General features: G+C 40.6%; 1 protein-coding gene across 1 annotated transcript in view; it reads left to right on the top strand.

Moving 5' to 3' along the window:
• The window catches only part of LOC145441434 (uncharacterized), a 191,819-nt gene that overhangs the window by 28,503 nt on the left and 150,663 nt on the right, over positions 1–12,653 (top strand). The window contains exons 12-17 of the mRNA XM_080319297.1: positions 331–414; positions 3,143–3,271; positions 6,490–6,633; positions 7,071–7,184; positions 8,969–9,037; positions 10,315–10,416. Of these exons, the coding sequence (XP_080175423.1) occupies positions 331–414; positions 3,143–3,271; positions 6,490–6,633; positions 7,071–7,184; positions 8,969–9,037; positions 10,315–10,416 (642 nt within the window). The remainder of the gene's footprint in view (positions 1–330; positions 415–3,142; positions 3,272–6,489; positions 6,634–7,070; positions 7,185–8,968; positions 9,038–10,314; positions 10,417–12,653) is intronic.

The following is a 12,653-nucleotide window of genomic DNA, read 5'->3' as shown; positions in this document are numbered from 1 at the left end:
AAGGTTGGGAACCACTGGATTAGATCAATCGTAAGGGACAAGACGGCACATTTGAAATTTAGTAACTTTTTCTGGAAATTTACATTCAAGTTTACCTGATGAAAAGTCACATCTTAATCACTAATTGCGTCTATGTCTTGTTTTATTGTTATATGACGGAGCCTCTGCTGGGCTTCCTTCATGCCGCGAATGAATTTCTGAATATTGGTTCCACATTCTTGATATGGGATGGTTAAAAACGCTTGTTACGGCGCCAAATATGTAGTAGAGTCTGGTTATCGGGCAGATGGGATTTAACATTTTCAGTTGATAATAGCAGTCTCGGTTCAGGACGGAGGAGAAAGCTTCCTGCGTTACCCGTTACCTGTCATGACAAGACTTTTCAAAATCTAAGATCAGCGTGCAGAAAGCTCGGTAAGTGATGATAGACCATTTCCAGCTTTGACAAATCAGACACCTGTCGTTCCCACGTAGCCGAACTAGAACAAATTCTTTGTGCATTTCATATTTCGTTTCTCTCTTTATCGTTAGGACATGGAAAATCTAACTACCCGTATGCCTGTCCTCTTCATCTGTCTGTCATGAAGAGGAGGTTCACATCTGTTTTAGCTGTAGCTTCAAAATAGTTTGTGGAACGATACACCTTCAGAAATCAAATCAACTCGACAACGCCGGTAGCGACAGAACCATGGAACTCAAAAGTATATGCAAACTTTAATATAATATTTTATATACCGCATATTATATGCAAATCTATTGAAGTTTTCGCAAGGCATAGTCTTAATTAAACCAATAACTTAATAATGACTGCAGACTTTTATTAGGAAGAAATAATGAATATTCTGTTTCATAGACACACTTGATTATTCTATCAAATGTCGAATTGCATTGATATTGTTCAATGGCCTTCGTAGCTCTTCCAGTGTCCATGATACTGTTTGTATGTACATTGTAACCAGTGCAACAGTTACAGTAATGACGTAAGATGAACATTGATATCACAGGACGGTAAATTACGTTCTAAAACACCAGGCCTGGGCCAAATGCGTCCCGCGGAGCTATTCTGTGCGGCCCGCGAAAGATTGCTTGAAATTGAAGATACTTTTTAATGTTTTTGCGTGGACTAAAACCATAGGATGTATAAACTGAATCGGAAATTCGTTTACTATCAAGCCTGTTCATTAACATGCCGCGATTACGCAGCCTATACGTACCTCACGTGCCCGATCGAGATTCAAAAGTAAAGTTAATGTAGCAAATTATGCCGTTACAATTAAAGTCACAACAAGTCATCAAACCTTCTTTGTTGCCATTGTCACATTACGAATTGCACGGTCTGTGTTCCCTTAACAAGTCGTTCACTGCCCGTGATTTCTCTTGAGTATATCACCACCCATAACGGATGTCGAAAAAGAAAGACCAAAGTTGAAATTCAAAGATGGTTCGGAGGACTAAATATTTACTACCAGTCTTTTTAAGTAGTTAATGCCAAGCAGGTCGCAGTGTTCAAAGAGTATTATTCAAGTCGGTTCCATGACAAAAACACGAATACATAGGTCCAACACTAGATCAAGGGACGGCCAATTTCGGAATAACTGCAAGCTTGGATTAATAACAAGGCCATTTCGGCAAGCTGCACACTTCTCGGAAACTAGTTACCAAGACAATAAGCTTTAAAGCATTCCCAAGACCTCCCAAGACCGTAACTGCCGCACCCCAAACCCGAGCTCGGTGGGCGAGCTTGGACGCCCAAAATTATTTAGTGAATGACCATAAATTATAGAGTATTTTTTAAAAATTTATGCAACTTCTTTCAAATTTTTCTTGCGGTATTGGGCTCGATTTCGAGATCAATGCTTATAGAATTTGTATTTTGGCGTCAGTCATTACCGCGCCACGACGTACCAAGATATATGAAGTTTAGGCCAAGACGGGATTCTGAGAAGGCAGTCCAATTTCAACTGTTGATCAAATTAACTAAATAAAAGCTCGACAGCGAGAAAGCCTTGGCCCAAAAGGACTGCTCCCATGTTGATCAAAAACCACGATGTCCAATTGTCCATAGGCAATATTTTCCAGTAAGGAAATATCCATTGGGAATCGTGTGGGTCTTTTAGTTTGGTACGCTTTGGTGATTTCAATATCTTTTCACATAGCAGACGGGAGGTCACGAAATACTAACATGCAACGTCAAAGTAATTATACCAAGAACCACTCTCGAATATTATTTCCATGACAGCACCTCACTCTGCTCTAGCGGTAAAACTTAGTACGAGGGCTGAAAGAGATTTGAAAAATATAGCTATATGTATGCAATTACCAATATTATCGACCGATTGAACCATGAAACATGGAAAAATTCCGCGCTTCGCGCGATTAGGCCGTACAACGTTGCCAATTAGTGTACATAAGAAATCTCGCTCAGGATTAGTGGTGAAAACATGCATCCTGATGGGTCTGGTCTGAGGGCAAAGCTTTCAATTAAAAAATAAAATCAATACGCTGGAGAATACAGCTAAAATTTCTCGACCCGCCAACATATTTTCTGCTTCTCATTTGGACGGCGGATGAAAATAATTGCCCACCCCTGCTGTACATGTACACAGTGTTTGGGTAGCATAGAGTCGAGGGAGCGATCTACTCGCGAAATTGCAGAAGTTGCTATGCAAACTTGTCGCAAAACTGCTTTCCACTTTACTGAATCTTGAATGTACGAAGTGTTTGGATTAGACAAAATCATATAAAAATGGGAGTAGACTAAAACATATTCACCAGAATAGGTGCTGCTAGTTAGCACAATCTACTGTCTAGGCCTAGTGTCCTGAAAATATTGAATTCATTCCTTACTGACCGCATTGGTATAAGCTAACGGGATGGATACAAGCACTCGCTTGTAAATTTGTATTCACTGCTTCTTGTTAGATGCTCGACTCTCCGGGATAGCATGGCGAGCTATAGTGACACGACTTGGTCAAGTTTATGATCACTTCGCATCCAAACACAGGGAAGGAGCCGATGAAAATAGAACTATCTTCCATGACGCAATAGCGCGATCTCTCAACGGGCAACATATATGACTACATGGCGATTGAGATATCTGCGTTTCTGATTCATTTAATCGATTTAAAGTCATATATTTCAGATACCGATATTCGCGAAATGACTCGGGTTCACATGAACCTGGTAGCTGAATACGAACTGCGGCGTATGAAATCCCGGGAAGCTATTGATCCGAAAGGCGCTGACCACGACGCACCACGAGATTTAGCATGTGAGTTTCAACTGAATACGAAGATCTATTCTTTTCCCAACGTACCCAGGATTGAGACTGAGCATAAAGGTCTGGATACTGTTTATGTAATAGTGCTGTAAGCAAGAATAATGCTTCATCAAACAGTAATATTTCAAAGCGTCTTATGATATATTTTACACAAGAGTGGTGGTGAAGGTATAGTCCAGGGGCGGGCAACTTCTCCAGTCGGCGGGCCGGATATAGGAAAATTAGGTACTTGGCGGGCCGGATTGCTGAATCGATACATTCTACGCCCATTTATCCACATATACAAGCAATAAATCGTATTTAATGAATGTCTTTTGACGACAGCAGTGTCACTTCAAAGCCATTTCTCGCCGATAATGACGAAGACAATGCAGATTGCAGATTTGAGAACAGAATTGTCATGCCGACGCCGCCTTGTCTGCTTCTCTCTGATCGATTCACACACGGTGCAATCAAATTGTCCTATCTTGACCAGCTTGCCGAACGAGAAATTTAACAAAACGGGTATCAATCGAAAGCTACCGAGGTACGGATTGCGAAAATATAAATTGTATTCGGCTCGCGGTCCTGGAACTCCTCAAAATCAGCCTCGAATGTTGCATTGTAACGGAGTTTGGTATTGTGGCGCGACGATACCATCTGGGAGCAAGTGAGAGCAGTGCAAACCTCAAGGGTATTGGCCGTTGTTGCGCAACGGATTGAGCATTCACACTCTCACTCTCGTGCGCACTTGCTCCTGAGCTGCTCAGATGGCATAGTTACGTTATCGCTGCCAAATTGCCTTTAGCCAAATGGAAAGGCTGACGTCGACCAATTTCACTGTGCCGTGAGATATGCTTGTGTCCACAGCATATATGACACTATGGTGCAATCCTTAACTAAGATTTCAAGGAGTTCGATAAGCTCGATGCCCCAGATTTACCAATATATCAATTCTTTAGGGTTTAGTACATGATAAATGCCGAACTTACGCGTAAGCTATACTCTCGCACGTTGCGCAGTGAGCACACACGTATAAAATAACACACAGTCACTACAATTTCACGTTTAAGCAAGTACTGAGGAATCTCGGCAGACTGGGCCGCGGGCCACATTATCATGTTAGACGGGAAACCGTCCGCGGGCCGGACAAAATCCCGTCGCGGGCCGTATGTTGCCCGCCCCTGGTATAGTCGGATAGTACGCTAGTAGAAGTAAAATTACAACTAGAAGTACTTATTTCCGAAACATGTCAATATTATTCGAGTGGGAATAGACGATGAAAGACATGATAGTTCCAAAGTAGTTCGAGGAAATGGATTTGGCATATATGTCGCATACTTAGCAGTTGATTGAGGGATGAGTAGTCTACACTTCGAAACTGTAGATTGCCTCTTCCCGACATACGCACAATGGTCAATGGCACTGCAATTACCGTGCCATAAGCACGGTTTCGCCCATGTGTTATCACCAAAGTGATGCAAACACATGGAAAAACTAAACTTTCCGCTTCACCAAATCCAGAACGTAAAAAGTAAGTAGTTTGCGGAAACAAAAGTGGACAAGGTCTAAAAACATTACCAGGGTAAACCCATTCAAGTACTTTTTAAAAGAAAGACGCAGGTCGGTAATAATCACGTGTGATTCCCTGCGAATAACCTAATTTACCGCTAGAAGTATGGCACATCACGACCAATTCTTATATACCGTACCTCGTTTGAGAGGATTCTTCCCTTTTTTTCTGTAATACTAAACCGTTCCCCCGAGGACATCCACATGCTATCTTTATCCGCAACCAGTCCTTTTTTGCTTTGTTTCGTGTATTAGATTAACATACGGAAATAACTAAAAAGTCCCAACTAAAAAGGTAAATTCACTCCGAAGTACACGTGCAAATCGGCTTTTTCTGTAACTGCCGCGGGAGTAAAGAAGGTCAACTGAACGGAACCCGGTTCTAAGGTACCGGCGTAGGAAGTTGACCTGTTCTTATCCTAGCCAACCTACCCGGCGATGAGCATTATCTTTATAAACTTCCCCTATATATTTCTCCTATTGAAACTTCAAAAAAGTGTCCTATTTTCGGGTTCTAAAATATGGTTACCTCCCGTTACTACTTCTACTAACTACAACCGTGATAATTTTCAAGCCCTTCATTTGATTTATACATTTGTCGGATTTTACACGGGTCTTTGAAACCCTAATATCTAGTTTCAATATAGTTTCCAATTACAGCGTAAATGCTACTTCAATGTCTGTATCGAGCAGAGTTGGGATCAAGTCACTACCTTCGAGTCACGAGTCATTTCAAGTCATTGCCCATTTTGACTCGAGTCAAGTCAAGTCAATCGATTTTCAAAAGTGACTCGAGTCAAGTCACTCGATTTTTGGAGGTGGCTCGAGTCAAGTCGAGTCAAGTCAAGTCAAGTCACGAGTCAAGTAACAATTCAAGTCCAGTTGCCTTTTCGAAGCACGAGGCATGATAACGTCATTGCATTTTAAAAGCTGTCTGAAAAACAGATTGAGAGGTCATTGATTTTGAACCGATGAACGAATATAGAGTTTAATATTCACGCAAGAAGACGCTGTATCGCTCACAGATACGTAGAACCGCTAGACCACAGTTTATAGTTACCAGCCTAAATAGAGGATAGATATGAATTGATATGATGCAATACATTACCCATTTACAAATCGATATGATACAATCCGAGCCTGTGCCAATGGTTGAGGACTATATAAACTATATTCGAATTCAATTTCAATAAAACAAGAGGTTTGGTTAAGGTAAAAAAAACAGATTAAATACTTTACTATACTAGTTTACGACAACGTAAGCTGTAAGCTTCGATCACTTCGTTTGCTGTCAGTTGATTTGTGAGGAAACAATGGAGGCTCAGTAAAACGCACGATCATCAAATGATTGGTCGCGCTCACGGCTACACCAGCGTTTCGCGAACAATCCGAACATATGCAAGATTCAGTGATCTTTATCGACACCGATTATTAGATGACTCGAAATTGACTCGTGAATTTTGCTCGGAGTCGCGAGTCAATCCATATTTCTGATACGCCGAGTCAAGTCAAGTCAAGTCATTGTAGCAAAGTGACTCGAGTCAAGTCAAGTCATTCGAAAAAGGTGACTCGAGTCTGACTCGAGTGAAGTCATGACTCGAGTCATCCCAACACTGGTATCGAGCCTGTCTGCATTAACCGCATCTGGTTATCTTCAGGGTCCCGCGATAAAGTTCTGGCTTGCGAATCCAGTCCGACAAGTCACCGGTCTACTTCGGAACGGGAGCGCGCGACACCCCTTGAACGCTGTCCCGGATACGAGACGCTGACAAAAGAGGAGCTAGCTCCTCATAATAACCACGGTCGGTGCTCAATAATTCGAACTCTAACTTAACAGTTATCGGTAACATGTGCGCTTGTTTATCGTCTCACTCGCAAAAAATAGTCCTTCCATCTGCCGCACTAAAGCTGTCCAGTGTCCAGACTCGCGTGTTGATTCATTTTAAATATATTTTGACCGGGCGAGATGGCGTGGTTATGGAAAAGATGATCGAAGTAGTTAGCGTTTTCAACTCGAATAGAATCAACAAATCCTACTTCTGTGGTAGCAGTAAATCGAATAGTTTCAGAAGTAGATTTCGTCATTGGCGGGCAATCTCCGTGCGGTCAGTTGCGCATGTCTTCTGTAGAATCAAGAGGCCGAAAAAACTACTGTTCTGATTTGCTAATTTCCCCCATGTCCTCGTATAATTTGAATCCGTGCATTACCGTGCGAACACTGAAAACAATCTCAATCCAGGCCGGAAGAAGGTTGCAGTTCAGCCGCCTCTGAAATTCTTTCCCGCGGGTCTGCAACGTGAACTGCCGTCGCGTGTGCAAACGACAGACGACGATTCCAGGAATCGAATAGCTGGTAAGTGCATAGTTTGATTCAGTAAATGCAGCGTGAACGAGGCCAATAATGAGGACAGTTATCACTATGTTGGTTTAAAAGTTTGAAGATGTCTATTCCATGTTAAGTATAAAACCAGAGATTTTCAAGCTATGTCTACACTACAAGAAGGCAAGAAAATTACTCGGTCTACTAGTTGAAGAAGGTAGATTTACAGGTCCTCGTGAGAAGCTACATACAAAGTTGGAACACTCATTTTCACGTCAAACACAAATCACTAACGATACTGCAGATACGTACATTTGTACTCACGAAATAATTAGAGATTACACTCATAAAACGGATTCAAACGTATCTCTCAACTACAGTTTATATTTCACAGCATCTAAAGTGTGGACGCAATATTAGGATTCCTTTAATAAGGAGAGAAAATAATTCGGAGCGTAACCGCTTGAGGTGTAAGTAGATAAAGTGGTGGCTTTCGGCGATGAAATCACTCTTTTGTGACGGCGCATTCGTAACATTGGTATCAGTCGAATCAAAATAATATCCACTTTCATATCGCCTCGCGCTCACTGTGATAAATATAGAAACACGGGCTCAATACTGTCATATTTTGGTGAGAAATAGGGGAGATTTCATAACTATGGATCGAAAATTGGAATATGATCTCTGGCCATAAAATTTTTCACCGATAATAGCAGATCTTTTGCTGGCTCAACACTTTCCATACAAGCTCTACCTACGGCGCATATATGCATGGATATCGGCACTTTTAAACTATATAGTTATGGACTTTACCAATTTGTTTCTCGAACATATTATAGGCCTCCACCCGGTGGGTCCCAAAGGCACACGGCCCGGATCCAATGAGACATACTTTCAAAAAACTGTATTCAAACTTTTCTTGTTGTTTAATACAACTTAAGCTGCGGCCAGCCAAAGAAGAATGTTTGGTTGCAACCGTCAAAAATAATAGAATAAATAATAACTCAAATTTTGCCATAAAAACACGTTTCAATTTAGGCTCGAACTTACAAATTTGAGGGCACATACATATTGCCCGTTAATCGATGTCTTCACTTCCAAATAGCTCGTCATTGCGATAAAACATCACAGGCAATTTTTGCATGAAGAATCTCTGCATGTAGACATGTTTCAGTTGTTGCATGATTAGTTGGTGCAACAATTTTGCTTGATTTAGCTATTGTATCATCGGTAGCCATCCTATAAATTTTATGAATGAATCGAAAAAAAGGTCACTCGAGAAGGGTATGGAATATGGGCCATTATATATTCTGATTCCAGCTCTACACTTCCATTTAAAAAATGTTTACTGCTTTGGCCGCGTTGAAGGTTAAAAAGAAAAAGATATGCGTCGATTCAAATTTATTTTACGCCCCCATAAACTGAAAACCTCTCTCAGAGACCCTGTAACTCGCGCACGTCAAAAGTTTTTTCTACGCGAGGAAAGATTCAGCCAGCATGCCGAGTAACTGCAGATATCTGCTCTTTGAAATCTCTGATCTGTGTGCTTGTACAGCTTCTTTTGAACTGCCACTTGTAGCAGCGTTAAAGCATTTGGAAACCTTTGGTCGTAATGGGATATAACTTGGTGGCGTTGTCCTGCCTCTACCTGTGTACACTGTACAAACGCTTTTTAAATATTGGTAATCCGCGTGGATATATTTCAAGACGGGAATATTTACATATACATCTCACTTCATCTCATGCATGTATATATATCGAACTAGTGAGCGATGGCTATGCATGAAATCTCACACGTTGTGCGTTTTCTTTACCAGTTGACCGGCTGAATTGGCGAGATGCAATGCTGGGAACTACACGCACCAGGCGACCGTCCGAAATGGCGGGTAGGGATATAATCCTAACTATTTATTTGTTGCGCTTTTCAGTAAATGAATACTGCATAAAGCTACGACATTAACGGTGATACCATAGAGACCTAATTTTATCAATATTTTTAATCGTTCAGTGTAAACGAAAAGCCGGTGGATTTTCCGTTTTTTTCTTCATGAAGTATGATGTGAGAATACTGTTTACAGCACTTTTCGAATTCATATTCAAAATGTACACCAGTGCGACTCAGTATAAATGGTGGCACTGAACCTTTATCGACTGCGAGGCAATTAAAAGCTGAACCGTCAATGCGTATTGCGTACTGCCAAGTGCGGAAAGATAGAAAGGGTTGAATTCACACGCCGCGGAATAGGCCGTGCCCAAAACAACCAAATTAATTTACAATGCACGGTATATTCAGACCGGTCATAATGAAAGAGATGAAACCTCTAGGAAAATATTGTGTTAGGTAGAAAATCGATCCACCAAAATATATGATAATGTTGAATCTACAGTTGGAAATTACTACAAGGGTTCGAGAAACATCATTGCACAGGATAGACTTTAAGAAGCTATTACTCAAAATCGAATATGTTACTTCAAACCGCGCGACCTTAGTATTTGAATCCAGCGTATTCAATACAGAATAATCTCCTTCTATTGTAGAGGCAGTTGATTGCTAAAGAAGAAATCCCAATAATAACACTACGGGTATGTCTTCTTTTGTCCTTTGAAGGTGCAGTGCCGAGTTAATTGATTTAAATCATTGATGGGTTGACCAAGGACAATTCGCTGACTTGACTACATGTAGCGCGCTTCTTTCTTGTTATCATGTGATTACGGGCAAAGTTCACAAAAAGTCACTGAAGACTCACGAACGAAAAGCTGAATATTCCAAGCAAAGTTTCGAGCAAATAACTTTTGAAATTGGCACGGTACATGATCGTTTCGTGCTGAATCTCTTTTCACACTGCCAGCGCTATGCGCAGTTGAAATGCGAAGTTAAAATGTAGAGAATTTCAACCCAAAGAAGGTATAATGACATGTAAAAATGTAATACATAAAAAAGCTTCACAGTGTAGAACCTGTTTGTGAACATCTTCAGTTTCGCAGGTTCACACACAGAACGCGAACATGAACCTCACGTTCACACCACCCCTATAAAAATGTTTCGCAGCCTTACATTACTGAAGTTCACCATGCCTAAATAAGCTGAAAATCTAGTATTAGTTGAAATCTAGTATATATTGCTATTGTCAAACATTTTACGATAACGTATGATCTGATTCAGTTGGTGAAAGTAGCACTCTTCGACTGTCGCGTCACCCATCCGAAGATTCAGTCTCTGATGACCTACCAAGGCAGAGGCGGATCATTGCTGAGGAGAATCTCGGTCAGTTGCATTAACACTCGGTAGTCTCGCTGAACACTGGTATGCAGGGTTGTAATGACTCAAGTCATTGTGCAGAACTCGAACCAATTTATATGACTCGGAACTAGGACGACCAAGACATACATTTCAATGCACCGTTGAAGAATAGTATACAACATTAGTGGTACATCGTCTATCAGTCCTGATACTTGGACAATAGGGACCGAAACTGTTACAACCGAGTAAAAATACTATATTATGAATTCAAGCCATTATATATCACTAGGGCTGGTTTAAAAAAGTGGGTTGAACCGGATTGAACTGAAATCTGACCAGTGAGCATAATGACTTGGACTCGTATTCGAGTCAAAACAATAGGACTCTGACTAGGTGGTGAATTGGAAATGACTTGTCTTGACTCGAGTCTAAACTAGTAGGATTGACTTGTGACTCGGAACCTTGTGACCTGGTTACATCCCTGTTGGTATGCAATAAAAATGTCACGAATTTGTGTTACAATTACAATGTGCCTGTGAGGTAAATATTTGATGTGAGAAATATCTCATGGCATCATATGGTGGGGGACGCACTTGGTACCTTCGACATATTCACTCGTGAACTGGGCTTATATTTACTCGCTTTTATAATCGTCGCGACTTTGACGCTTTGAAACTTGATCGACAACTTTTACGTTTTTTCGGTTTTCAAGGTTGCTGATCACGAATATCACATTGGTTTTACCAGATTGGCTCTAGAAAAAAAATATTTATAACCCCAAAAAGGGTAAAATCACTGTATTTACCCTTGACTATTTCACTTGGTAGGAAGTATTTTTTAGATTTTCCTACTTATATACTGCACATAAATGGATAATTGACTGTGATGGACACTCATGTCGTTCTCAGTCATTCAATCAATATTAACATGACCTGGTGCGAGAACTTTGTTTGTTAAAACGCAGTTTGTTAAGCCTAAAAAATTTACTTTTGCACAATGGAAGTATATTTTCTCCTGTACCAATTGGTCATTTTACCAAGATGAAAGAGGAGTATAAAGCTATCAAGTTCGTCCCTGGAAAGCTTAATTAAAATACTAATATGCGTCTCATCTCTTTTCATTTGTAAAATGATGATTATCCTTGACGCCAACAAAGTGGGTATACCTAGTATCCACATCAAACGAGAAGCTTGAATCTGGAATATTTGATGGATATCAGATTCGAATACGGACAACGGATTACAATTTCATAATAAGAAAGGTGATCACTGCATGGCATCCTTTCTAGCATGCATTAATTAAAACTTTTTGGAAGATCACAAAGCACTCATCTACAAACAGTTAATCCGAGAAATGGTATTTTCATCTGGAAACCTTGGAGCAAGCATGAGCATTAAATCGCACTTCCCATTCAGTCATCTTGATATATTTTCTGAACCGAATTTTTATCCGAATTATCTCCAAAAATAGAGCCAATATGACAGACTAAGGTCATATTCGGAATCATTGCCCTTCAGAACCCCCAAAAACCACTCTTACTCTGTCGGCCTAAAAATAGGTGTTGACCAGTGATAATATTGTTATTTGTACTGATTCAAGCCGAATAGGTCGAGCCGATTTCGACTGCCGTTATTATGTACTTGTACATGATACGAAAAAGACACATGTATCACTTACTGAGGTCTCAAACACGCGGCCTCCGAGAGTATTTTGTTCCGCCGGCGACGGCATTTTGGAATTTCAAGTATTTAACGATATATTCAAGTGGAATCTCAACAAACTTGTTGTTTGTTTCTATATCCATGTCATTATCGGTGGCGAGTAAGGTAGTAGTACGCTCTACAGCTGCAACGCCAATGAATTCTTCGCCGATTGGACATTTCTATATTCCAGGGGTTGTTAACCTGGGTCCGTAGACCCCATCGGAGTACGAAGCACCACATCAGGGTTTACGAGATGCATATGGAATTAGGCCTATATGCTGCGGAATATTTTCTTGGCCAATTTATTCAACTGGAATATAGTATTCGCGCTACGCGCGATTTTTTTGAATGGGCTTTCTGATTTTCAATATAGGTGCCATCGGAAATTGTGATAAAAATGGACAAGGGCTACGAGAAATCTTATTGGAAACACAAGGGGTACGATCGCTAAAAAGGTTAAAAAGCAATGCCATTACTATGGCTCAATAATCATTATATTTAGGTTGTTCCAATAATATTCGAAAGCAAAATCTAACGCTGATTTAATATGCCTTCGGC

The sequence above is a fragment of the Botryllus schlosseri genome, chromosome 1, assembly GCF_051294905.1.
Source record: "Botryllus schlosseri isolate E-star chromosome 1, Bs_hap1, whole genome shotgun sequence".
NCBI classification, from domain to species: Eukaryota; Metazoa; Chordata; class Ascidiacea; order Stolidobranchia; family Styelidae; genus Botryllus; species Botryllus schlosseri.
The sequence above is the reverse complement of the archived record's forward strand: the minus strand, read 5'-3'. Positions and strand labels throughout refer to the sequence as shown.